The following is a 25,973-nucleotide window of genomic DNA, read 5'->3' as shown; positions in this document are numbered from 1 at the left end:
CGTAACATATTCAAAATGCCAAAATGATGAATATCAGTTTAATATTCCCTTTGAAATTGTGCCAAATAAGTTTGACCATTTAAATGTATTTTGCTGTGATTAGGCATCACAAATTACATTTCAGAACTTAAGTACACGTTACATAGTGCAGGAAATCATCTCAGAAACATTCAAAACTGGTGAGTAGTCTGCGGCGTGTTGTATTTTTACATAAAAAGAAGTGTAGCTGTGAATGAAATCATGATGGACTATTTAGAACACATCCTTCAATAGTTTTCCTCATAACATCATACGTTGTTATCTTAATAAATCAAGGCACTGGTTTGCTTTTATACATTCAGACACAATGAGGTGTTTTATTTTATTTTTTTTAAGTTTCTTGCAACTCTCATTTGGACATGTCTGGTAAAACTACAGTACAACCTTCAATTAAGTTATGGCCTGAGGAGGTTCTGTGCACTGAACCCTGTCACATAGGATGGTGACTATCTGTTTTGTGATGTCAGCATACTGCAAGACTAAAACTGGAAAAAGATCCGAATGCAACATTTCAACTGTCAACTGTTTCAATGCTGTAAATCAAGATTTTGAATTTATAATTTTGGCTCCTTTTATCCTTAATTTTGAATTATCTTTTGAAAGTTTTGACTTTATTGTTAAGCATGTTCAAACATATTTGTATTTTAATGGAAAGTTGACAAATGTGTGTAACACTTTTTCTTTACCAATGAACTGTCACTGGAGTGAATCCACGTTAAGCAATAGTTCAGGCATAATGAATGCATGTAATGTCATTTTCATTAGTATAAGAACACGATAGATTAACATGTTCATTGATGTAACCTGTCCAATAACCCAAACATGGAGATAAGTATAGTGTAGCATCATCCACCTCAAATTACAAAGCATTCAAAAATGATGCGCACATAACATCTCCACTCTTCCCTGTAAATGATTGTCTTTCGCCTAAACTTTAGTTATTGATTACCTATCCTCATTTCATGTGGTGGGAAAATATTGATTAACTTTGCTACAAAATGCAGCTAAAAAAGTTTGCATTCTAATTTGACAAAGATCAAATTAGCCAATATACCCACCTTCCCATTCTAACTTGATGTTTGTACAAAGATTGAATGAATGAAGCAAAAGGTTCATGTTCCAGTTAAATGTTCTTCTAACGTGTCAACAAAACATTTGCTAAACAAGCAAGATGAGATACAGTATAGGACCTGCCTAATAAGTGCACACAAATCAATATGGCAGTGTGTAAATGAAATAAATAAAGGTCAAAGTGCCGGAGGATTTGATATGCCAGCGTGTGAGAAGATACAGGCTCTAATCAAATATTGAAACCTTGGCAACCAATTACATGTTTTAGGGCATGTGTGAGTGTGTACTGTAGCTGTGTGAGTGCATGCAGCTCCACATTGGATGTTAGATTTCCGACTGCTATAGGCAGGAGTCCCAATGTACGTGCAGGTCATAACTATCCAGGAAGTCTGTGGAAAAGACACTCGGGGGCGTTTGAGGGGCCGGGGGCTCCAGTGTGGGAGTTTCCTCATCCCTCTCCGCTCCCATTGTAAGGTCCAACCAGTCCATACTGTCTAGCCCTTGCTCCCCCTCAGTCGCCATGTAGAAGCTATCCATGGGAGACGGGGGGTGGTCAAGGATGCTGGGAGTGCACAGCATTTGGCTGTGGAGGTCATCAATCAAAGTGGACAGGCCGCCAGGCTCCACCCCCAGGAGAGGCGTTCCGGTGGTGCTTTCCAGGAAGTCCTCCAGGCGTCCACCTCCAGCGTGACCGAGGTGTTGTTTTTCTTTTGTGGTGTCGGCCGGAGCCTGAAGCTCAGGCTGCACCGAGGGGGCGGGCGTGTGTGGAGTGTCACAGCTGGGAGGGCTGGGGGGAGACAGCAGCAGCTGGAGGGGTGAGGGAGGAGGGGAAGGAGCCGAGAAGTTTGAATTGAGATGGTCCAGAGAGGGGTCAGGCGCTGGTATGAAGGTGGTGGACGTTTCTGAAAGAAAAACCATGGAGCAACCATAAAAGCATGAATTTTAGGCATGTGCTCACTCCCAAATGATTTATTAATTCATTAAATAAAAAAATATTAAAAAATGATAGAATAGACAGAAAAGACAGTGTTATAACACTTTACCTCCTGTTTGCAAAATGATGTCAATGAAATCATCTTCATGCTCTGTATCCTGACAACAAACACACAGAACAACGCATTGTCCTTCAAAACTGAATGAAAAGTTCACACAACACACAGAACTACTATATAACAGGAGGGCTTGATGTGGTTTGCCGTGATGTAGAGCTGAATATTTGTGTTACTGTAACAAAACCTACGAAGCAAACCCCACACTAAAAAATAGATCATGAATTTTCAGTTAGTTTTGCAGCTTGGTGCGTTACTGAAATAATGAAATGGCTTGTTGTGGTGTGACATAATCGGACAGTGCAGCGTACTTTGTCATCAGGCGATGAGGCGGCCGTCTGGATGGAAGCTGGAGACAGAGGACTGAACAAGACGTCTGGAGTAGAGCACACCTTCTACAGGAGAGACGAGCAAAGTGAGGGAGACCGGATTAAAGAAATCAAAAAAAGGTTTCCACTCACTTTACAAAGTAACCGTCAGAGATTATTCATGTCACTGTTAGATAACTTGCCATCTGAGAGGATGGTGATGAGGTGTTTTTCCCAGAGGAAGTGGTCGCCTGGTTCTTGAAGAAAGGCAACAGACTGAGTGGTGCTGACAAACACTGAGCTGCTTCCTGTTGCGGCTGCGCTACAGATACTTGAAGGGCTCCATTCTGCGTCTTCGATTCAATAAAAGGAACGGAAAAATACTGTTAGTCCTCCTTACTGAAGAATCGGCAACACTGGTATGATCGTCAATAAGTTGGACATTCTGCTGCTAAACTTTAGCCCAATGCCACTTCTGTATTAAGTGTCACAGCAGCATAAATAGACAAAGGAGAAATTGCTGATAACAGCAATATACTGTACTAAATTCTGACATTTTTCGAGGCAGAATTTGCCCGGAAGGCCGAGCGCTCCGGCACACCTGCACTCGGCAGGAGATACTGTACGTCTCAATTAGCCGAGATGCGATGGAGTCTTTGTTCCTCCTCCGTTAATGCCATAAATCACAGTAATGGAGCACGTCGTTGGAGTAATTAGCAAAGCAATAATAATCAGCACCAGGCCAGTGTCAGGCATTTATGAAGGAATGCTGTCATTTTTTTTTTTTCAAACAGCATACATCATTAATTCTCACTGCGATTGGACCCACTGGAGCAGTTCTCCAACTCTCTCATGTTTCTGTCTGCCTTTGAGGAGCGTTAGCAGACTGTGCTGTTGCTGCACTAGAGACAGGAAAAGAGGCTCTGAGGTTTGGTTGAGAATACGTTTTATGACCGTGATGCATGAAATGTATAAAAGAGATGGTATGAATATTTAAAATTTCTCTCCCCGGCTTGGTGTGAGGTTTAACTTTAGCTGTTCTGAGGCTGGCAGGAGTGTCCCGGTTAGAATTTTGAAAAGGTCAGTTCACTTAAAGCAAATAAAAAGCTGCATTTTCCAACACAAACATTGTCAAAGCTCACAAAGATGATAGTGTGGCTTTTATTTGTTGAGATTTTTTTTCCAGCCCTTCAGTGCCATAGAGGTGGATGAAACTTTGTTTATTTTACTCAGAGTAGTGAAAACATACATGTGGATGTGCTGTTTTGAAACATTGCCCTTGTTCTGATAGGTAATCCATATACCTCACTGTCAGAAATGTTCCACTACCATACTGTGTTACAGAAGAAATACTCACTAAGCTCAAAATCTCTTTATAGTGGCATATCATATTGTCCGTTTTTCAAGTGTTTACAATCTGATGATGCTACTCTGGCTACTTTTAAATGGGCTGCAAAATCCGATGAGAAATGTCTTTGCCTTTCACCTTTGAGCTCTGTTTGGTTGTATCATCAGCTCTGGTCAGCTGAGCAGGGTTGTGGCCGGGGAGTTTGGCTGGACTTGAATGAAGTCGCTGGAGGGAAAATGCAAAAACATAAACAGTTATCAATGTAAAGCACTGAAAATGAAGGAAATCAGAAAATGAATCAAAGCCTGTGAGCTAAATTTAGGCAGCACAACTGGTGCACGAGCCACCAGTGATCTGTTCTTTGTCTTCGGCATGCCATTGTACAGCACTAACCTCAAACCTACGCTGCCACTGCTTACAACATTACAAAAGCCCCACCTATAACCCCCAATAACCCAGCCTCCACCTTCAGGCTCTTGAGTCTAGCTTCCCCCTTTTTGGGGGGGGGGTGCTGATATTTCCTTGTGGGAGGGAGATCAGTCCTGGATGCCAAACTTTAAAGTGGTGCATACCATACGTTTACATACTGTAATGTGAGTTGGCTGACTGAAACAGCTGTTATGACTCTACATCGACACACCACTCTAGATTATTATTAGTACACCCAATCCATGGACAAATAAACGTATCCATAATGCTGACATGGTAGACAGAGATACACAATCTTCAACATTAAAAACTGGTAAACCTGTGATTGTACTTCTCGACCATCAGGTCCGCAGATTGTCAGCAGAACATACAAACATTTTCAGGCACAAGGAAGAATACCCCCCCCCCACACACACACACACACACACACCCCAACCCCCAAACCACCCAAAAAATGAGTATATGCACCTGCAGTGTGATGTGATTGGTTGCTTTTCCCTCAGAGATGTCAGGTCTTTGGTTAGCAGTGATGTGGTTGGTCAGGGCAATCAAAAAGTGGTTACCGTTGCCATCGGTGACCAGTGTAGGGGTGGATCCACTCTTAAGGAGGTCCAGTGGGAAAGAGGGGGCAGAGCCTGACTGCTGGTTGAGGTACGCTGGAGACACCTGTATAAAACCAATGATAACTTTTAGAGAAAGAATCTTAATTTCTGTGTAGTTGACTGTGTTTTACACCAGCAGCTTCTCTTATGATTTGGCAGTTCCCTGCTGTGCTGATTATATTCTATTTATATCTGACCAGATCGATTGTTTCGGAGCATCTTTAAAAACAGAACTTTACTGGTATATACTGTATTATAGAAATCTGACACCATATATAAAACCTACTCCTGACCTGTGGTGACTGCTGCTGCACCGGCTGTTTCTGGACTTGCAGCTTAACTTCCTGTTGTATCAGTGAGTTTCTTTGCTTCAGTAGAATCTGGTGCTTCAGTTGCATCTGCTGCAGATGTTTTGACTGTTGTTGTTGTGCCAGCGACGGTAGCTTCGGCTGCTGTTGTTGTCTGAGCAGCAGTTTTGGGGATTTCTTCTTTCTCTGCTGACAAAGTTTCTGTGGGTTCTGCTTGTTGTCCATCATCTGGTTGTGGATCAGAACTTTCTGCTTCTGAATGCTGTGCTGCTGCTGCAGCAGGAGTTTCTGTATGGCCCGCTGCTGAGCCGACCGCTGGAGGCAAACATGTTCTTGCTTTGTCTGGGTTGAAGGCTGCAGTAATCCATGAGTACATGGTGATTGTACAGTTGTTTCAGGTGCATCGTCCTCTCCCTCGATGGCTTCCTGTTTGACAGTTACCTTGGTAACATCAATTATAGTTGAAGCACATGTTGTGTGAGGGAGAAGTAGAGGATTTCCAGTCGACAGAGCAACGCTGGGCTTATCAGGAGGTTCTTCTTTTACTTTGAGAAGAATCCGGTGCTCAGGAACTCGTCCTCCTGTGTTCACATGCTCCAGCTGCATCTTCAGCACCTCCACCAGCCTCTGATTCTGCCTCAGCATCATGGTCAGCTCCTGTATCTGCTTATCTTTCTCTTGGAGCAGTCTGTCTTTGTCAATAGTGACGACTGCAACTGTGGCTGTAGTGATGGGAGCAGCTGAGGGAATCGAGCTGTGTTTCTGCAGAGAGAACTGACAGGGTGCTGGGGCAGAGCATGCAGGCTCTTCTTTAATGTTAGTGTGGAGATGAGTAGTTAAAGATGGCTGAAGGCTCAGCTGAGTGAGAGGTGAACTCATCTAGAGAGAGACGAAAAATAAGGATTCTTTTAGACTGTTAATTAGCAAAGAATATATTTTGATTTGACTAAGAAGTGTGTAATGATCTCTGTATTTAATCTGTGCTATTTTCTAATTAGAGTATTAATGAGATGTAAGTAGTGCACCTTAAAATATATTTGACTCTAATTTAGTGTACGTGTCTGTGCTCATTTGAGACCATTATGCTTGGGCCACCCTGCTTACTTTACCTGTGTTTGACGGCTACATTGCTGAACTGCTGCATCTCACACGCATGTGTGTTTCCACACTGCCAGCGTAGATGCTGCAGCGCTGCTGCTCCACCAGTCCTATCTTTCTACACGGAGACTGCCTTTGATAATGTCCATCAATATTAGAATGTTTGATTTAATTTCATTGTAAAAGTAATTTTATTATAATTATATAGATATATGCTGTACTGTATACACTGTATATACTGTGCATTTTGTATTTTATATTTTATATTTATATTTTATATTTTTTACTGCTATTTTACTGCTATTTTATTGCTTTTCTATTATTATCTCATTGCTTCTGTATGCTGTTGTAGCGAAAAAAAATTCCCCTCTGGGATTAATAAAGTAACTACCTAACCTAACCTAACCTAATTAAGTTGACCCTGTTCAGGATAAAGTGGGTATAGATAATGGATGGATGGAAGTAATTAAGTTTAGAAAGAAAAAGGTTAAGAGGCATGTGCTGAGTTGTAATTTTTTTTTTTTTAAATCTATATTTATATATATATATATATTTATAGCCTAGGCATTGAAACTATGGTAAAAGGCATCAGTTATGTAATCTTGCTGGTATGATATCACTATGACTATCAACAATTCTTTCACTGTCAATTATTGCTGAGAACCGGTCACCTCAGGCATGAAAAATAAGCTCCACATTAAAATTCGATATGATTGATGTTCAAGCTGCACGTCAGAAACTGTCGCTGCTCTGTGACTGTCACACACAGCTGAGGTGAAAGGTGTCTCACTTTGTACTTACATAGACATTCTTTAATTGTAACCAAATTGCATTGTATTAACTATGAGTAAACCACAAACACAGTTCACGTAAACTTTATGACTGATACTTTGACTTATTATAACGTTATTATTATAGAATGCAGAATCATAACATTACTAAATGATACACGTTAGTACTGTATAGTGAAATAGCTACATTGGTATATCAACGTCTATATATCCCCCCCATCTCATTCCTAACTATCACAGTGTATTCAATTATCCTACACTTATCACGCAATCCCATAATACTATGTACTACTTGAAGTATAGAATTCTATTGTTCTATAACTTTTAAGTAAGTATAAAGAAGTCATTATATTACACGTAATTATAAGATAACTAATGGGTAAAAAAAAGTCCATCATTATTTCCAAAAACATTCTTAAAATACACGTACAACTTAATAGTATCGTGTCTTAAAATGTAAAACTAGTATGTAAGTACATTAAGCATGACTGCACATTGAATAATAGGAAAATTAGGTATGACCTTGATGCAAGTGAGGTGTAATCAAATAGCCATACACACCGTAAGGCTAGGTGGTGTGTTACAAGAACAACAAAAATATCTGACCAGTTCCTCCGAGGGGTCGCTGTTAAAGCTGGCGTCCTCTGGGCTCAAGTGGGCCGACGGGCAGTCAGAGGGGGTGAGGGAGACGGCTCGGGGGGCGACGCTGGCACCACAGGTCATGACCTGCTGAGGAGCTGCTACAGCTGAGGTGACACAACTACTACCTGCATCAGCTGAACAGGAAGGTTCAGAAAAGGTGAAATTACATTAGGAAATGACATTCATCTCCTGTATATACTGATTTCTCTGTCTGCGTTATTCTTTTGCCACTTGATTTATTCATAGAAAATAGACTGAGCGTGTATATTCTCCATCAGATATTATGTGGGAATAATTATTTCCCTGTTGACTAATAGGCCTACACAATTCTGTCACGTTTCTTAATTACAAAAAAGGTATGACGTGTATTTACAATCTCTAATCACCTTACTGACCGGTCAGAGACGATGTCTGATGGCACTGAAACTGCTGCTGTTGTGATTTGTTGTTGTTGTTGTTGTTGTTGGTGGTGGTGGTGGCTGCAGCAGGTCTGGAGGACCTTCCTGCTCCTTCAGCCCCTGGCCCTGTGGTACCCCCTGCTGTTGGAGAGCAGGTAGTGTTGCTGCCTCGGCTCACTTCCTCGTAAGCCCTCAGCCTCTCAATGAGGTCATTTTTGGTGCCGGAGACGGGCAAGCTGCGCAGCTTCAACTCAGACTTCAGTCCCGCGACCTGACAGAAGACAGAGTAAAAGGCAAATAGAGATTGAAGTGTGAGGACGAGGAAAAGCAAAGAGACGAGGATGAATATGAAAGGAAAATTGAAAAAAGATTAAAAGAAAAAGAGGAGAGAACAAGAGGACAGAATAATCCATCAACGTCTCTCGCTCTTTATCCGCTCTGAGTTGACAGGCCACTCAGAGCTTTCAGAGACAAAACTTTGTTAACAGAAGATATTTTTTATGCTTTACCAGTCACTCCATCGACTCAGCAGCTCGTACATAACACAGAGAGCCACTGATCTACATTATATCCATTCTATACTGAATACTGAGTGTTCAAACATCCCCTGTGCTGCTCACCTCATGATAATGAGACATAAGGCAGGAATAGCTGCAGTTTTCTTTGGGATTTGCATGTTGCCGAGCAACTAACCTTCATTTCATCCAGGTTTGAAGGGAGGGCCAGTCTAGTCCCTCCTATAGGAGCAGAACTCAGACAGCTGTGCTTATGCTGGTTAGAAGGGATTGTTAAAGATGCGGGTCGAGGTGGGGAGGAGGTGGGAATGAAATTGGAGGATGAGGAGGAGGAAGATGGCTGCTGATCTGTCTCAGGTCTGTTGGAGAGAAAGATAAGGTCAAACAAGAACAACCTATAACAGGTCCCCAATCACCCCCTTAAACGTCCCATGTTCCTTCAAAATGAAGCCTATGTTAAACTCTTATATCTCTAAGAAGTGGCTAATTTAGCATCCTGACAAACCCCCCACTCAACTCACTTGGGCGGCGCTGGCAGGATGGTGTGGTAGTTGTAGTGCTGCTGCTGTTGACTGAGGATCTGGAGCTGCAGGAAAAGCTGCTGCTGCTGGAGGATCTTTGCATAGGATGAATCCAGATGTGGAGGAGGCTCTTTATCTCCCTTCTGGTCAGGAGGGATGTACTCATGGTACTTTAACTTCTTTATCTAGACGGCAACATATTGATGATATATCACGTTCTTATTTTAGAACTACATTGCTGCTTCTATGACAATTTTAGTTTTTTCTCGTAGATTTAGATATTCTGTTTTTTTAAAAGGAACAAAAAAACCCACCTTCGGCTTGTTGTCTTTGGTTTTCTTGTGTCTCTGGGCGGAGCGATCAGAGTTCAGTTTAGGCTGTAAAAATATGACAGGTGATACTGATTAGTGTGTTTTGTAAAGCAAACGTGTTGACGAGCAGTTGCGCTGCGCAACATTGTCATTTATGTTGACTTGCGTTTCTAGCTACATTATGAATTTAAGTCCTGTATTCACTCCCCTCGCAGCAGTGGTTTGTCTCTACTAACTCCTGAGGAAAATATTCTGCTATTTAGCTTCTAAACACAATAACTCACCAGCAAGTTGCCAACTTTCTGTCTGTTTGGGTAGATAGGCATATCAAAGTGGGTTAAAGAGTTTTGGGCTGAAAACAGGTTGGAAGCGAAACCAAAATATAAATAAGTAGCAGAAAGACACCAAAATGGTCCATAGCTTGAGTGGGAGTTCCAACTTTACGTTTTTAAATATTTAATGTTGTATTCATCACTTCGAGCAACCGCTGTCGTACAACATATGTCATGTTATTGATATAAAATATTGATTAGAGCAGCTTTAAGTCAGAGCACAGACAGAGCAGCTACCGTGAACGGACAGCCAACACATGTTTTGATAGATGTCACTCACCTTGATGTGAGAGTTAACACCTGTCCTCTGGACAGATGATGTCACTGTCTCATTGGTCAGCTTTAGTGAAGTGGAGGAGCTGGAGATTGGTGGAAGAGGAGGAGCTGGAGGAGGGACCTGAATGACAAGATGAAAGCTTCAGAGTGATCATAATCTTACAGGTCTGGCACTGTAACATCATACAAATAAAGCTTTGGAAAAGAGAGGAAGAAATTACAAAAAAAAAGTGCATGTGACATTCACTTTGAGCTCCAAGTTTACAACCTTGGATCCACGGTACACGACATGTTAATCACTAACTCCCGCTCTGGAGTGATCCTACCTGTGTAGGAGACGGGATGCTGCTCCCAGCAAGTGTCTCTGCCGGAGAGGGCAGAGGTCCCAGGCTTAGAGGGCACTCTTGACTGACCGGCAGTCCTGGACTCAGACTGTCATTACTGTCCTCGTCACATGATGAGTTCTCTCCTGAGGCCTTTGTATACTGTGTCTCTGAGAAGGAGGGGGTTTGAGAGAAGAGGTGGAAAATAAATAATTGATGTCGCGCTAAATGAAACCATAAAACAAATATCATTACCGGCTACTGTATCTACCTCCTTGCGTGGTTCTTGTGTCCCTCAAATACCGAGCTACATAGCTGCCCCTGCTAATGCACTAACATCCTGTGAGCATCCCCAAAGTCTGCCACATCATCACCAATGCCTCCTCTACAAGGATTGTCTCCTATACTATAAGAAAATACACACAAGAGAGTTTTCTCCAGTGTCTGTCAGCCAGTGCGGAGATAGAGATGACTGCTGCAGGACAACCTAAATGCTTGTCCTCTCTGCCTTGGCATCATAAAAGCCAGATTGCGATGACATCTTCTCTTGTGTCCATGGTGTGGCTGCGATAAGTCAAAGCTTTACCCGAGCAATTGCTTTCATTCATTCTAACTTCATTTTCAGCACAGCCAAATGAGGCTGGCCACCTCATTCATAGCGCTTTTTATGTGACAGATGGCCTCTCTCTGAGGATGACATTACGAGACTTCTGGAGAGGACCACTTGTGTCATTTATGCGCTGAATACATTAGCTGTTTATGTGCCGGGTCCTCCTGAGTGTGTGTCCGCTGCTAATAATATCCTCCTTACAAAACGTTTTTCAGGCAACAAATTAACGCTGCTGAGTGGAATAATAAAAAATAAAAAAAGCTGATGTAAAGATGAACGTCACAGAAACTTGTCAACCACAGGGCAAATGTTTCCATAGTAACCAGCATTAGAAAGATTGAGACATCCTACAGCACAGCCATGGGTCCAAGCCATAATCCTCCTGCTAATTTTCACCTCAGGCATATCATATAATCATTTCATTACTATGCAGATTTATGAGTCTTCATAGGGATTTAGGGAATAACGGTACCTGCTAGGCTCCCCTGGACCAGTATAGAGACTTTTTTTTCTCTAAGTAATAGAAGTGTGTTATTTAATTACAGGAGCTGCTATGTGCTGCAGAAGACAGCGATGTAAAATCCACTGCTGGCCATCAATTTCCCATCAGCAGGCAATGATGAAAAGACAACATGGGGTTGATTTAATATCCTCTGATCCAATAAGGTGATGACTTACCTACTGCTGTGCTGTGTGTGTGTGTGTGTGTGTGTGTGTGTGTGTGTGTGTGTGTGTGTGTGTGTGTGTGTGTGTGTGTGTGTGTGTGTGTGTGTGTGTGTGTGTGTGTGTGTGTGTGTGTGCGCGCGCTTGCACTTGCTTGCTTCGTGCCTTGTACGGTATGTTCATATCTTTGGATGTCCACTCTTTGTGACTCTTGTGTGGCGGTAATGTAATTGTGTTTATTGTGCAGTGGTGACAGAGATGGATAATCCACTGACACTATGTTATTGAATCTCAGCATCTTCCCTCTGCACATCAATCAAGCTGCTCGACCCACTGGACTGAACACACACAAGAAAGTTGTTTGTGTTCTGTATACGAACTTCTTTTCAGATCGTACTGATCCTGATTTCTTTTGTTGTTTATGTTTACAGAACAAAAATATTAAGTTGGGGTCATTAAATCTCCCTCAATCCCCAAATTGCAACTGAGGAATCACATTCATTGACTTGGAGCGCCAACTCTTCAATTAGCATGTGATTTTTTTTTTTTTTTTTATAAAACATAATATCTTTTATTTGCAGATGCCCTGGCGCTTTTATTTAAGCTTACATAAGAAATGGAAGTGTTGTCTTCCCCTCCTGTCTGTCAAGCAGGGATGACAGGGCATACATGATTTACTACCTCACTTTAACCTTTCTAAACCCACAGAAGTGGCTGTTTGAAGCACGAATACACATGTGGGGGAGTTTCTGTGTCACATGGTTCTTGTGGGCATATTGGATGCGCGTGTGCGCCTTTGTTTTGAGTGTTGGTACTTGTGTGTGTGTGTGTGTGTGTGTGTGTGTGTGTGTGTGTGTGTGTGTGTGTGTGTGTGTGTGTGTGTGTGTGTGTGTGTGTGTGTGTGTGTGCGTGCGTGCGTGCGTGCGTGTGTGTGTGTGTGGCAAGCACAGCTGAGGCCCCTGAGAGAAACTATTGGTATGTTTACGATAGCTGGAGGAGGAGGTCAGGGGGGACATCCTGTCAGGAGCCTTAAAGTGTGGGTGTGTTGTGATAGATCACACTTTTAAAATGATATCACACTTCCTTCCCACACATTTATACAGGATATTAAAAAAACAAGATATTGCATACAGCTGCTATGGCATCAAATCGTATAAAGTTTCCATGGCTAATGTGTTATCAGTTGTTTACTTATATCCAAGTTATATGGAAACTATTATCACTGATTTGTGTGTTGTACAGACTAAATATATATGTGTGAAATGACAAAACATGAACAGAAGCTTATCAGATGAAAGGGACAGCATATTCCCCATCACTATGTCTGTATTCTTAGGCCTGGGACACACTGCCTTTGTGATATGTGGCCTGGTTGTGTGTGTTTGTCCACACCGGCTGCGTGTCAGCTGCGGTGCTGCGACTGCAGGTCCTACCCACTGAATCAATTAGTTTCCCTTTGATAATTGCCATCATTATTTAATGTTTGAGGTCCAACAAGTGATGAGTTGTAGCCAAAAACCTGTCATGTGATCTTTGTTTCCCCTCGTTCAGAGCGAGACACACAGACACTCAGTCAGGAGCAATACAGAGAGGGACGGACAGAGCAGCAGGGGAAACGCCGTCCTTCGCCTGGTAAATTGTCGTTATAATGATCAGAGCCTGCAATGTTTTTTTTTGCTGTGATTATACAGTGCACATGTGATCACAGATCGTTTCCCTGTATATTTTCGCTGGGAAGCGCGCACGTGAGATGTCTCACGCAGGCAGTGTGGCTGCTCTCATACATTCTTGGTATTCAAAGCATTAGAGCATGTGGTCGTCTTATAGTAATCATTCATGAATAATTCCACCTTTATAATCAAGCTTATAATTGGCTCCACTGGAAAGAAGTAATTGTGAGAGGGGTTCATTATGGTACAGCCAAAGTTGGCAACAGTCCAAGAAATAGTTCCTTTAGTGAAAAATAATTGTGGAAACATAATGTAAATGACAAATGGAATCTGTTCTGGATGTTCAAGACTGCAATTATTATTTTTTTTTAATACAAGAGTGCCATCTAAAACGTGACCTGGCTTACCTATGATGACCTGTTTAATGCTGGAGTGAACAGGTAGGATGTTTTTGTGGATCAGTTCCATGGGCCCTGGCCGGTGGGCGATCTTATCATTCAAGTCATCAGCAAGGCGAGCTCTCTTCAGCTGCAGTTGCTTGGCCTGAAGCGATGACTCTGCTGACATCTCTGGAAAGATGCGCAAAACCGAACATGGACATATTTATTTTTACAAGAGTGCAAAGGTCTTTGGAAGTTTTTTGTTTGACTTTCCTAACCTTCGGACAAGGCCGGCGGCACAATGAGGCACGTACCCTCTAAGATGTGCATCTTGATCAGTTCGGACCTCTCTGGCCGTCTCCTGATCTTCCTCTTGAGATAGTCCTCAGTCTGGAGAGAAACAGAGGAGTCCTTCAGTTTCGCAGACATGACCATCATATACCATTTCATGTCGTGATTGCTCCTTTCACTACCCCTTCTGACATGGCAGTGAATTAAGTAGACCACCGGTTTGAGCTAACTTGCAGTTTATGTTTATCCAATCATTTTAGCTATTCACAAATGGAGAATTACTTTTAGCTATTCACCATTTATGGTGAATATTTTGAATATTTCCAATATGTGGATGAAAAATCTTTTCAAAATGGAATTTCAAATCAGTTGAACTTGTGTAGATGATGTATCCTCTGGAGCGATCACAGATTTAGTGGGTGCTTTTACATTGCACCTTACAATCCAGTGAGTGTGTTCATCGTCTGTGCAGATATTCTCATCTCCACTTATTTGTCTTTCCCAGATTTTCTGCATTACATGATATGATGTCAAGTGTTACAAAGCTTGAAACAGGCCAGCTTTGACTGCATTGACTGATGTGCGGGTGGAAAACTCACCCGTGCTCGTTCCAAGCTTCGTCTTTGTTCATGGAAGGCAGCTGAACTTTTCAGTGCTGGAAGAATAAAGAGAAACAGCAAAGCAGAAGAGACATGGCATCAACAAGGCATTGTGCGAATTCATGCTACGGAGGAGAGCAAAATGGCTTTCAATGGCTCCACTCCTCTTGAGCTTAGTTTTAGTTCGGTATCTATAGGTTTATTGATGATGATAATTATTGCTCATATATAGCCCTGGCTTTCCCTGAGTATTAGTGTAGTAAATGTCTGCTATGACTCTATATAACTGTAATAATTTAAATTTAGGTATTAGAATTATAGAACCGTAATCAAACAGCTGAGCAAGCATTTTCCTCTATAAATAACTGACCTACTGCAAGGAGTAGCATGGAAATGTTTGGAGAACTTTTATTTCATATTTATACAGAGATATAGAAAATTCTAAAGGTTTCACAAACTTTCAGGCACCACTGTATTTTGCTTTGTTTACACTTTTATTGTTCATACAGGACGTCATAATGATGAGATATATTTTGTTCTTGTGGCTCTCTAAAACACACACAAGAAGAGAAGTGAACCAGGAGTTTGGTGTGTGTCCATACTGAGTGAGACGTGTATGATTCGTAGCCCTTTGTATTGAATTTGAACTGGCTTGTTTGTATCCTGCACATACAGACAAGGCAACTAAAAAGTGTTCAGTCTCTAAACAGTGGTATATTCATGATTGCCCATGTTGGCAATCTGATCAGTAAAAGATGCCAATTTGCTTTCGATATCACACTGCAGTTTTAAATCCAATGCGCAGGAGCTAACAGAAAAAAGTGTCGCTGTCCTAACACCGTCTCGCTGCATTGTACACACACACACACACACACACACACACACACACACACACACACACACACACACACACACACACACACACACACACACACACACACACACACCATGGTGTGACTGGATTAGCAACCCCGGGGCAACACTGCTGGTACCTGCTCAAGCCTCAGTTCACGTCGCTGAGCACTGTCACACTGCTGGTACACACTTGCTCTTGCACACCCTGGGGACATTAGCTCTCTTAGACCTCTCACCCGTCCACAAGGAGGTTGTGTGGCCTCCTTGAGGGTGTATGAACCTGCCTGTCAGTCAGCTACATTGGAAATGAGTGGTGGGATCAAGGGAGGGATGGATGGATGAGCACAGAATGAGGTTTTAGAGGCAGAGCTGAAAGTGAAAGAGATAGAAATAGATAGCAGGAAGATGGAGAATCGTAAAATGGATAGACAGGGAGAAAAGATAAATGGGGCGAGGCAGCGGCAAGAAAAATGGAAAAACAGACTGAAGGGCGAAATAAAGAGGGGTGAACAGAGAGAGGTGGGATGAGGTCAGAGAGAAAAGACCCCATTATGTGGTTGAATAGCTTCTTACCACCATGCTAAAACTAACAAACATTTCCCAATCTGAAAAATATGGAAAATATACACAATAATGGGTGAAGCAAATTAAGAAATGCCACTCCAACCATATTGGTACTTGACAATACAACCAGGCCAAGAGCATCTTTAGTATAGAAAAAAAAATTGGCTGAAAACATTCTCGTCAATTATTGGGGAAACAAAATGTTTTCACCAACAAAAAAAAAAAGAAGGCCTTTGACAGAGTCATCTGATGGTGTGATGAAGGGGGAAACAGGTCATGAGATACAAAGAGACATTGAGGCAGGTGGACAGAGAGAGAGGGAAACACCACCTCTGTAAAAGAGGTCAACTGGCTGTTTGTGAGACTATCGCCCCAGAATGAGAGAGGAGGTTTTCCTCTGAAGCCTAATCTGATGTTTTACGAAAGAGAAGAGGACATGGAGTTAAGAGAAGTACTTTGATGGCTAAGAAGGCGGAAATAATGGCTGTAGTGGAGCGGGGAACAAAAGCAGAGGAGAGACGGAAGAAAGGAGGTTAATGTTGAGAGTGCTGGCCTGGGAAACACTCTTTTAAGAAAGAGTCGGTAGATAGAAAAAAGGAAAAGGCAAAAAAGAAGATAGAAAAAAGTTAAGATGGGAAAAGAGGTTACAGCAATTAAACTAAAGCTGAAGGTGAAAGAAAAGAGAAGAGAAGAGAAGGAAAGAAGACATAAACAGGACGATGAGATAGGTCAGTGGGAACTGTAGAGATGTTGTGGTCAAGTGGTATCAGATGTTGTGATCACTGCCCTTCTACTGTGTGTAACAGCTCCTCCAACTGCTCCCTGTCAGACTGAATAGACTATTATGATTAAGTGTATATAGCAACACAGTCTGGTATGAGTCAGAAAAAGTTACAGGAGTACAATACTAACTGGAGCAAACCCTTTCAAACAATAAGTAATAGGTTGTTTGTTCCTACCCCAAAAAAGGACTCCCAGAAATGTGTCCTAATTCTTGCCAGGTTTAGGGACAAAAAAACAGTTGGTGAGAAATAATAATGAGTTGAATTCAAATGACTTAAATCGTGTGGTGCATTAAAGTTATGCAACCTTTGTCGTCATGGCAGCAGTAAACGGCACATTAAAAACTTTTCAAACTTGTGGTTAGAAATGGGGAGTCAACAGCGGTCTCTTGCACCCAAGTTTCAGCCAACCATGGTGTCACCAATTGGTTTGTAAACTGTCATTCTGAAGCCTCCAGTTCGGCATTTCAGCCTTTACCATCTTGCTATTTTGGAGCCAGAAGTGACCACATTTGGATGAGCTGTGGAGAAGCAAGCAGTGAACCTAACTCGGTCTGATTGACTATCTGTCACGGAAACCTAACTGCACCACAGGCCCGTCTGTCAAAAAGACACCCCCCCAATCATACTGCTTTTTGAGGGTTAATATCTAATTAGTGATTGGATTAATTTTAGATGGACCGCCAGAAAACTAATAGGAAGGAGTGACTTCAGAGAATGACAGCATTAAGACTTGTGGAAAAAATGTATTGACTTATTGACAAAGCCTTTTTGGAGCCAGCCCCTCGTGGCCCTTTCAATTTAGTTGCAATTCAGCTACCTCTCAAACACAGAATTCAGTTTGTTTATGCAGAGTTTAATCAGTCTGTCCAGGCTAAAAGAGCCGTGCTGGAGTTCCTCTGAACACCGCAGGACACATCAAACAAGGTCAAAACAAGCACCCAATGAAGCAACAAGCCTCTGCTGAGGGAGCATAAAAAGTCATGAGCTAGCAAAAGTAAACCATGGAAGCAAAACATTTTGATCTTCGTCCCAGCCAGTTTCTACAAAGAGGCCGAGCAGAAGACACACGAGTCAAGACAGATAAGAGCTGTGATAACATTAACTCCTCCGGTCACACTCAGCCCAATCACAGCTGGACTGCGGCTCTGCCTCGCTCACTCTCACACCCACGTGTAGCATTAATGCTCACTACGCAGATAATGAGAAACTCGACATTACCATTTGTCCCCTCATTGTTACGAATGGCAAATTAGATTTTATATCATTTCATTTTAGAGCAGCTCTCCAAGTGGATGAGGTCTGAGTCAGGCTTATTATTAATGCCACCTGCCCACGAAGACAGGAGCTGGTTGTTGCAATTTAACTGTTACAAATAATGATATAAAATTGTGTTTGCACATATTTGTGATGCAGAATTTATTCCTTCAACAATAAGGTGAATACTTAAAAAATGCTCACGTAAATGGTTTTCCGGTTGCTAATTCATGCATTTACCACAGGAGAATGATAACAACAGGAAATACTAGCAGATAAGGCACAGCACAGTGCACTTCCTGTGTGACAACGTGTGAAAATAAGTGTGCCATGACAGTAATTCACAAGCTCATCTGTCATAGGCAAAGTATGAACCTTTATAGCAGTGAAAATAAACTGGTAGTGTGAGTTCCCATGAGCATAACAAATAGGATCATTAAGTCATGAGTTATTCTCTTATACAGAAATGTAGGTAGAAAATACTTGTATTAATACATGTGCTGAACAGCAGCATAATGGTATGCTCTCCAAAGTGCTACCTAATGAAAATTAAACACTTAACTTTATACTGCAGAAACATTTTCTGTCGAGCAGAAATAAAGCGATGTTTGTTAAAAGGACCTAAACGTGTATAAACAGTCATTAACAAGCTGGAACTTAAAACAGCTACACATTTTGAGTGGAGGAGGAAATCTCTCAATCAGATAAAAGAAGCAGTTAACGGATATTCATGATGGCAGTTGAAGCATGACCTTGTTTCCACTTACTGATGGTACCATCCTAACCACAATTCAAATCACTTCAGAAGCTGCCGTGGTGCAACCAAGGAGGCTAAATCTAAAACAACGGGACAGTTTCTCAGAGGTTGCTGAATGAAAAACTTCACCATGACACACTGCACTATTGTCCTTTTGGCTTTTGTAGGCGCACAGAGCTCCAACTAATTCAGTGTAATGCTATTTATAGAGGTTTTAATTCAACATAAATGTCATAATCTAAGATGTTGAATGGCATTGCATTATACTTAGAAGTACCTATGACAAAACTCCTTCGTTACAGTATATTGTGTTGCTGATTTATGTTTTGTTTACAGTATTTTGTCTGTATCTCCTCACTTATGTACTGTGATAGTACACATTTGTTCTATTCATTTTCAATATTACAGATTCTTGTGCCGCGTGAATATTTTGATAAGCCAAAGATAATGTTACACTGTGGTGGACATAGTAGTTTTATTGTTTTGAATACTATTCTAAATGATTAACAGTTGATAGAGAAATGAAGTTTTGAGATTTGTGATTTTTTTAAAAAACATTTTTAAGCAATCATGGCAACAATTCTCTGGTACAGGTTTGTCAGATGTTAAAAAAGAGCTACCTCAATACATAATCCGAGGGCTGTAGGAAAGAACAGGCTTCATTTACCATGTAATGACATTTTATACAAGACTCTTAAACAATCACTTCTGGCAACTCTGTCTTGTGATGTGGTCAAATAAAACTACTTTTTCTTTTTCAAGTTAAATTTCAATCATTTAAAATAGTGGAATAAATCACATCAAATATAAACTTAATCTCTTAAATCCCTGTCATGGCCATGTTCACTTAAAGGCTTACACAGTACTGTATCTTCCATTTTTCTCATGAATGAATGGTTGAAGTTTACCAATTATTATACAGTAAAAAGTGTTTTTCACAAGTTGCATCAGGTACATATGACTGCTCATCCCAGCATGTTTTCTCTCAAATATTGTGTTGTAAACTTACGTGGCATGATCCCCTGGCTGACCAGTTCTTCTCTGGTCCTTCTCTGTTGCAACTTCAGCTTGAGAACTGAACACCGAGACAGACAGACACACACAATAAATAGAAGAGGGAAAAAAAAAGTCAGTGATACAGAATGAATGGAGTGCATCATCAAACCAACTGTGCATCATCTTTACCTCAGTTCTCAGACATAGAAAACCACAAAAGTAGAGATATTACGCAACATAGGCGCAGGTTAAAGTCATAATCGGACAAAAATACCGTTGAATAAAATTTGGAAGCAGTAAATGTTGGTATGCTGTTACATCTAAGCCACAGTATTGAGGATTTGATCTACCCTGTAGTTCACCCTGAAATTCATGGTTTTCTGTCACACAGTGAAAGAGAAGTCAAACAAATGAACACATATACTAGCAGTTTCCTGTTCCAAGTCTTTGATTAAATAGCAGCATACACACTCAAGAAATTTGATCATAAAAAAGCACACGAGAAAAAAAGAAATAGACATTAGAATGCATATATATAAAAATATATATGTATATAGAGAGAGAGAAAATGTATTCTATCGAGCAACTGAAAAGATATAAAACCTGTTCTGAAACAGCATCACGTCTCCTCAGAGGAAAACCTATTTGTGAAATGTTTTGAGGACAAGATGATATCAAAGTATGAATTGATAGGGAATTACTTTCTGCACATCAGCAGTTCGATCTGCGTCGTGAAATTTGCACTGAAGTGTCATAAAATGCTGCATCTGGAAACATTTTGGTTGGAGAGGTCTTTTTCACACCCTGGCCATCTGTGGTTTTAATAATAGCCTACACCTTCGCACTACAGAACTGTGGCGTGGAGGTGTTGCACAATGTGATATAAATTGTGACTACCGCTCAGTACTAAGACTTTCGTTAATGGTCATAAAGGTCATCCAGTTATGTTATAGAATATAGGAGGTAATCTCTCCTAGAGTAGAGAATAAACTGGATGCTGCATCCACGCAATTATTGTACATGTTTTTAATGATAATATTCAGTTCCCAATTTCTTAAACCTGCACCAATAAGAGTATCTGTCTCTCTGCTTTAAGTCCAAAACCAAAAACCCCAAATTCATTGCTCGGTCATTACGTCTGATCAGTGATCTGAGAGGACAAATCCATAAAGTCAAAATTTACTGCTGTACTTTCTGGGCTGAGGTTAATCGCCCCAATGACATTCATACTGTAGCTCAACTTCCCTCAGCAGAGAGTTCCTTCACACATGAGGTTACTTGGTCAGCAGCCAAGTTCATAAAACCAAAATTAATAAACTTATCATATGATTGATACAGGATCTGCATCTAAAAGGAGGGCTAGGTAGGTTATACATAAAATTAAATGGAAAACTACAGTCATTTTCAATATTCTATAAATAGTTCTACCAATGTATATTTGTATTATTTAAACATTATAACTACCTCCTTGCAGTTGTCGGCCTCTGCCAACCAGTTAAGTTGCAGTTTACATCCATATCTGTCCAGACTCATATCAAATATGTAGTGAAAACTTCTGGATGAAGTGTTCACATGATTGGCCAATGAAAGTGATCAAGAGTAGAAAATAGTTCAAATATAGGTGCTATAAAGGAGCTACAAATTCTAATACGTGGATGCTTCTGAGTGTTTGTGTGACATTTAAAGAAATTCCCTCACGTTGTTCCTGAGATATTGCATTCACAACAGAGAATGGAGGTCACAGTGACCTTGTCTTTTGACCACCAAAACTGAATTTGTTGATCCTTAAGTCCAGGTGAACATTTGTGCCAAATATGAAGTAATCCCCTTCAGGCATTTCTGAGATGTCACGTTCCAGAGAATGAGTTAACATGAGGTCACAGTGACCTTGACTTTTGACCGACTAAATAAAAATCAATTCATGCTTGAGGCCAAGTGAATGTTTGTGCCAAATCTGAAGAGATTCCCTCAAGCTGTTCTCAAGGTATTTTTCATGAGAATTGGATGGACAGATGGCCGTAAAACACAATGCAGAGACATAAAAACAAAGAAAACAATAGGCTGGAAAACACTAAATCACTAAACACCAGCTGACAATCTGCAGGCTTTGAATGATAATTCTCAGTCAAATCGTAACCATTTTTATACTACACATTGTAATTGGATATATATAAATAATGAAGCTTGTTTTAAAGGCATGTTGTTTAGGCACTAACATCTCAGTTGATGATTATTTTTACACTATATAAGGAGCTTATCTGAATTGCTTGCATAAAGAATAAAGGAAAGCTGATGCTTGGTGAGTCAGAGTGCTGAAATCACATTAAACTGATTAAATGCCATTCCTTAAAAAGACTATACGATACTGTAGGACTGAACAAGTTTTGGATTTGCCCCTCAGATTTTGGCCAAATCTTCCCCAAACTTGAATCCGAACCTCCACATTACTCCTGACGACTACGTGGTTCACATCCCTGAACCTCTTTCCCTCAAACCAACAGTAGTCCTCATCAACTAAAACATGTCTGTTTTCTTTTCTTTTGGTTTCCCTCATGTCAACTGAAACTTTGTCGTTCATTTATTCCTCTGCTATGCTCTTAAAATCTCACTTTCAGAGAAAACAGAAGGAAGAGCCTCGTCTCTCAAACATCTGCCCTTCTTTTCTCCTTCTTCATCTACCTCAGGTCTGCATAACACTCTACGCTCTACATTCCTGTTTGTAAAGTCATGTTTTTCTAGACAGTAGAAAAGTGTGCATTCAGATTTCCTGTCCTCCAAGTGTGAAATAATGAGAGCAGGCTCTGTCGCCGTGGCCCATTACAAGCAAAATGTGCATAGAGTCCCTGTGTGTGTCCTACAGTAGCCTGAGATAAAAACATTCATATTCCTTTGATTTCTGTGATGAGGACGTTGCTGACGCAGGATGGTGCAGCTTCTCCCCTTGGCAGCAGGAAAGATTTAACTGGCTCCTGCAGGCAAACATGGGCAGACTAACAAAACAAACACTAACACAGATACTCATTACAAGATGCATAATAATTGCAAAACATACACAAACAACGACACACATTTTAATGCCTCCACTTACGGCTGCAAAATGAGAATGTACATACACTGTCACGAAACATGCCCACACACACGATGCACTCGCAGGGGCTCACACAAAACACTTTATGAGGCAGATGATTTGTGCCCAGAGATGACGGGAAAGTGATGCAATGTGCTGATATAGAATCTATTCTGGGAAAGTGTGCTCATTGCTCAAATGCCTCTACATTATAGTCAGTGTACCTTTACTCAACAACAGTTTATGCAGACCAATGATCAGACAGATACACAGATTCAAGAGGAATCCTGATTTGTCTCACACAAGGTAAACAAATGAATAAAATACTCTGAATCAATTACACATATTACTACAAAGGTGAGTTTTTAAGGACCAGTGTGTGGGATTTAGGGGGATTTATTGGCAGAAATATGATATTCATCATTATATTTGTATTGGTATATAATCATCAGAAACTAAGAGTTGTGTTTTTGTTACCTTCGAATGAACCCTTTATATCTACATAGGCCTACAGTAGGGAGCAGGTCTTACATGGAGCACGCCATGTTGCACCACCATATAGCCCAGAAGGGCCCAACCCTGTGGCTAGCTCCACAGAGGGCCTTTCGAGGCGAGGGTGGACAACTGGTTGCAATCTTCCACCTCACCAGCAAAGGTGATGCCAATAAATACCACACACTGCTCCTTTAAATCAAGTTAAAAGCCAACCCTCATTTTTCCTCTGTAAAAAGAAGTTTAGCAGTTAGCATAGATTTCAAAACAACTTGAAACAGGTTGCCAGATCATGGCAACATATTACAGTCATCATTTGTTAAACCCCTCCCCTGAAATACATTTGTCCAATCACTGCTTGTCAGCTGTAGTTAGGCACTCAAGGCTGTCAAGGTTTTGATTTGACCACATGTTGACATGCTGTGGGTGCGATTTTTATAAGATCAGTTCTATGTATATTTAGGTGTTCTTTTTCTGAGCTCTCCAAAACCAGAAATATAACATCAAATGTGCAAGGAATGAAAAAAAAAACGGTCTTTGTCTGCTTTCCAATAGGCTACAAATGTTAACATATCCTGCGAACCAGCTTACTACTTACAGTAACATAACTCCATTCGTCCATATCCTAAAAACTTCTATTCTAAACTCATTTTCAGACTGTAATGCTGTTACTGTACTTTGAACTTCTCTCTCTGCCCTTCACCTGTGATCCTAACTCAGTTCCCCTCCCACCCCCCCACCCCCACCCCACTCAGTTTTCTATTTGTGTTCATGCTGTAACTGTAACCCCTTTGGACAGCCAGATAAATTAAAAGGAACATTACTGTAAACTGCCTCCACTCCCCACCACTTCCTCCCTACAACACACACACAAACACACACTCACACTCACATGGATGGAGAAAAAGGAAGACAGAATAAGGTCGATGGACGAGTTGTCCTTGCTCACCGTATTTAAATTCTGTCACTGTGCAAAGTTATCTGGTGTGTCCGACTAATTGTAAATAGATAATGTGTAAGAATATGTCTTTAGAATAAAGGCCTTTCAACTGTAGCCTAATGTCAGCTCGTAAAAAATCTTTAATGAAGACTTTTTCTTTTCTTAAATTGGTCCAAACTCCTCTGTCCCGCTACTTCGGTGCCACTAAAGTCAACAGGTTCATGCAGTGGAGGCGAAGTGTGCTGTGCCCAGGCTGGATGAGCTCCAAATGTAACCCAGCCACCTGTAGAGTATTTGATCCACTTAACACCTCAGCCCAGAAAATAAACCTGGATGACATTTGGAGAAAGGTCCGTAAAACAGTAAATCCAGTTTCTAACATGCAGGTTGTTTTTTTGTATAGTGTACATTTAGGGAAATTACGGCACGGTAGCTACAAAGAACAACCGATTCTGTCAAAGCACCCACATGCTACAGTGCAAACATTTCAAAATCATCACATGCTCGCGAGCGTGACTGTAAAAATGTTTGTGTGCTGTAAGTGCACTGGAAACATGACACACAGCGGGTATCCCACCTTGTCTGAGACTCTGACAGGCCTGGCGCTTTAACTCAAACCGTATGGCTCTCTCATCCATGTTGCTGCTGATTGGCTGCGGCCCAAAAGGGGCGGGGTCGATGCGGACACACTGCAGGTGCTCCAGCATGGCGAGCGTGATCCAACTATGAGTGAGTCATCCACGAAAGAGTAACAACGAAAACAAGAAGCCTGGTGGTTAGCCACAGCTGAGTCCAGGTGCTGGGTTTATGCAGCTGTCACACAAAACGGAGCGAGGCAAAATCCTCTTACAGAGCTGAACATCCTTCAGAGTAAAAACACGAGAGGAAGAGGAAGACGAGGAGTGCTGCAAAGTTTCAGAAATCAGAGATGATTAAGAGATTTGTCTTCATCAAAACAGCCGTTTCCACCCACTTGTTCTGGAAAAACTCCTCGGTTAGATTCAATAAAAAACATTGTAATAAATGATTTAAATGCAACATAACACCAGAATTAAAAAATAAAAAAGAGCTCAACAATACAAAGTGTGTCAGATCTACTGTGCAGCTTCACCGGAGCTTCTCCTGTATTTGCTGTTGCTGCAGGACTGACTAAGACGTGCGTGAGTGCCTTCATGTGTGTCAGATGTCGGTGAATCCGTGATCGAGCAGTCTGTCACAGCTGTTGCTGTACTCAGTCATTCAGCTGTTGACAGACAGAAACAGGCGCACATGAATACACACACACACACACACACACACACACACACACACACACACACACACACACACACACACACACACACACACACACACAGTCCTCCTCACCAAATTTCTCTCACTTTGCACTTCTGATCTCAGCTCAGTGTGGTGTCAGTGATATGCACCTGTGTGAATAGCTCTCTAACGTCGTGCCCTTCAGGCCTAAAATCATTACACACACGCATACAAACACACCACAACACCTTCCGCCACGCCGCACGACAGCAATTATTTCTGTCTGCCTTAGCGTTTTTCTGTTGGCGGTCTTCGTACCCACCCGTCTGACTTTTATGTTCTTTCTCTTCCTGGTAACCACGTTTGAAAGCATTTATTCAGACTGAGGATAACATTAAACTGTTTGGATGAAGAACGCTGAAATTAAAGATCTTC

At 41.3% G+C, this 25,973-nt stretch overlaps 1 protein-coding gene across 3 annotated transcripts; it reads right to left on the bottom strand.

The window, feature by feature from the left end:
• LOC138622549 (myocardin-related transcription factor A-like) lies at positions 1-25,441 on the bottom strand. 3 transcript variants are annotated; one of them, XM_069701430.1, is made up of 20 exons: positions 25,135-25,441; positions 24,862-25,007; positions 19,799-19,864; positions 14,575-14,630; positions 13,963-14,074; positions 13,712-13,873; positions 10,365-10,531; positions 10,043-10,159; positions 9,434-9,496; positions 9,120-9,304; positions 8,777-8,957; positions 8,081-8,354; positions 7,650-7,819; positions 5,140-6,033; positions 4,713-4,910; positions 3,954-4,040; positions 2,671-2,820; positions 2,471-2,554; positions 2,154-2,202; positions 1-2,012 (listed from the first exon to the last, which is right to left on the bottom strand). In XM_069701430.1, the coding sequence occupies exons 2-20, from the start codon at positions 24,989-24,991 to the stop codon at positions 1,450-1,452; spliced, it is 3,708 nt and encodes a 1,235-aa protein (XP_069557531.1). In that variant the 5' UTR covers positions 24,992-25,007; positions 25,135-25,441; the 3' UTR covers positions 1-1,449. The 3 variants fall into 3 exon arrangements, with proteins under 3 accessions (XP_069557531.1, XP_069557532.1, XP_069557533.1); XM_069701431.1 differs by having other exon boundaries at positions 13,999-14,074; positions 24,862-25,441; XM_069701432.1 differs by lacking the exons at positions 24,862-25,007; positions 25,135-25,441 and adding an exon at positions 24,294-24,323.
• Between the last annotated feature and the right edge of the window lie 532 nt (positions 25,442-25,973).

The sequence above is a fragment of the Brachyistius frenatus genome, unplaced genomic scaffold (assembly GCF_029030835.1).
Source record: "Brachyistius frenatus isolate BFR_SWC_R1_liver_20210118 unplaced genomic scaffold, ASM2903083v1 Contig_36, whole genome shotgun sequence".
In the NCBI taxonomy this organism is placed as follows: domain Eukaryota; kingdom Metazoa; phylum Chordata; class Actinopteri; family Embiotocidae; genus Brachyistius; species Brachyistius frenatus.
Note: the sequence above shows the minus strand (reverse complement) of the source record. Positions and strands in the feature narration are given on the sequence as shown.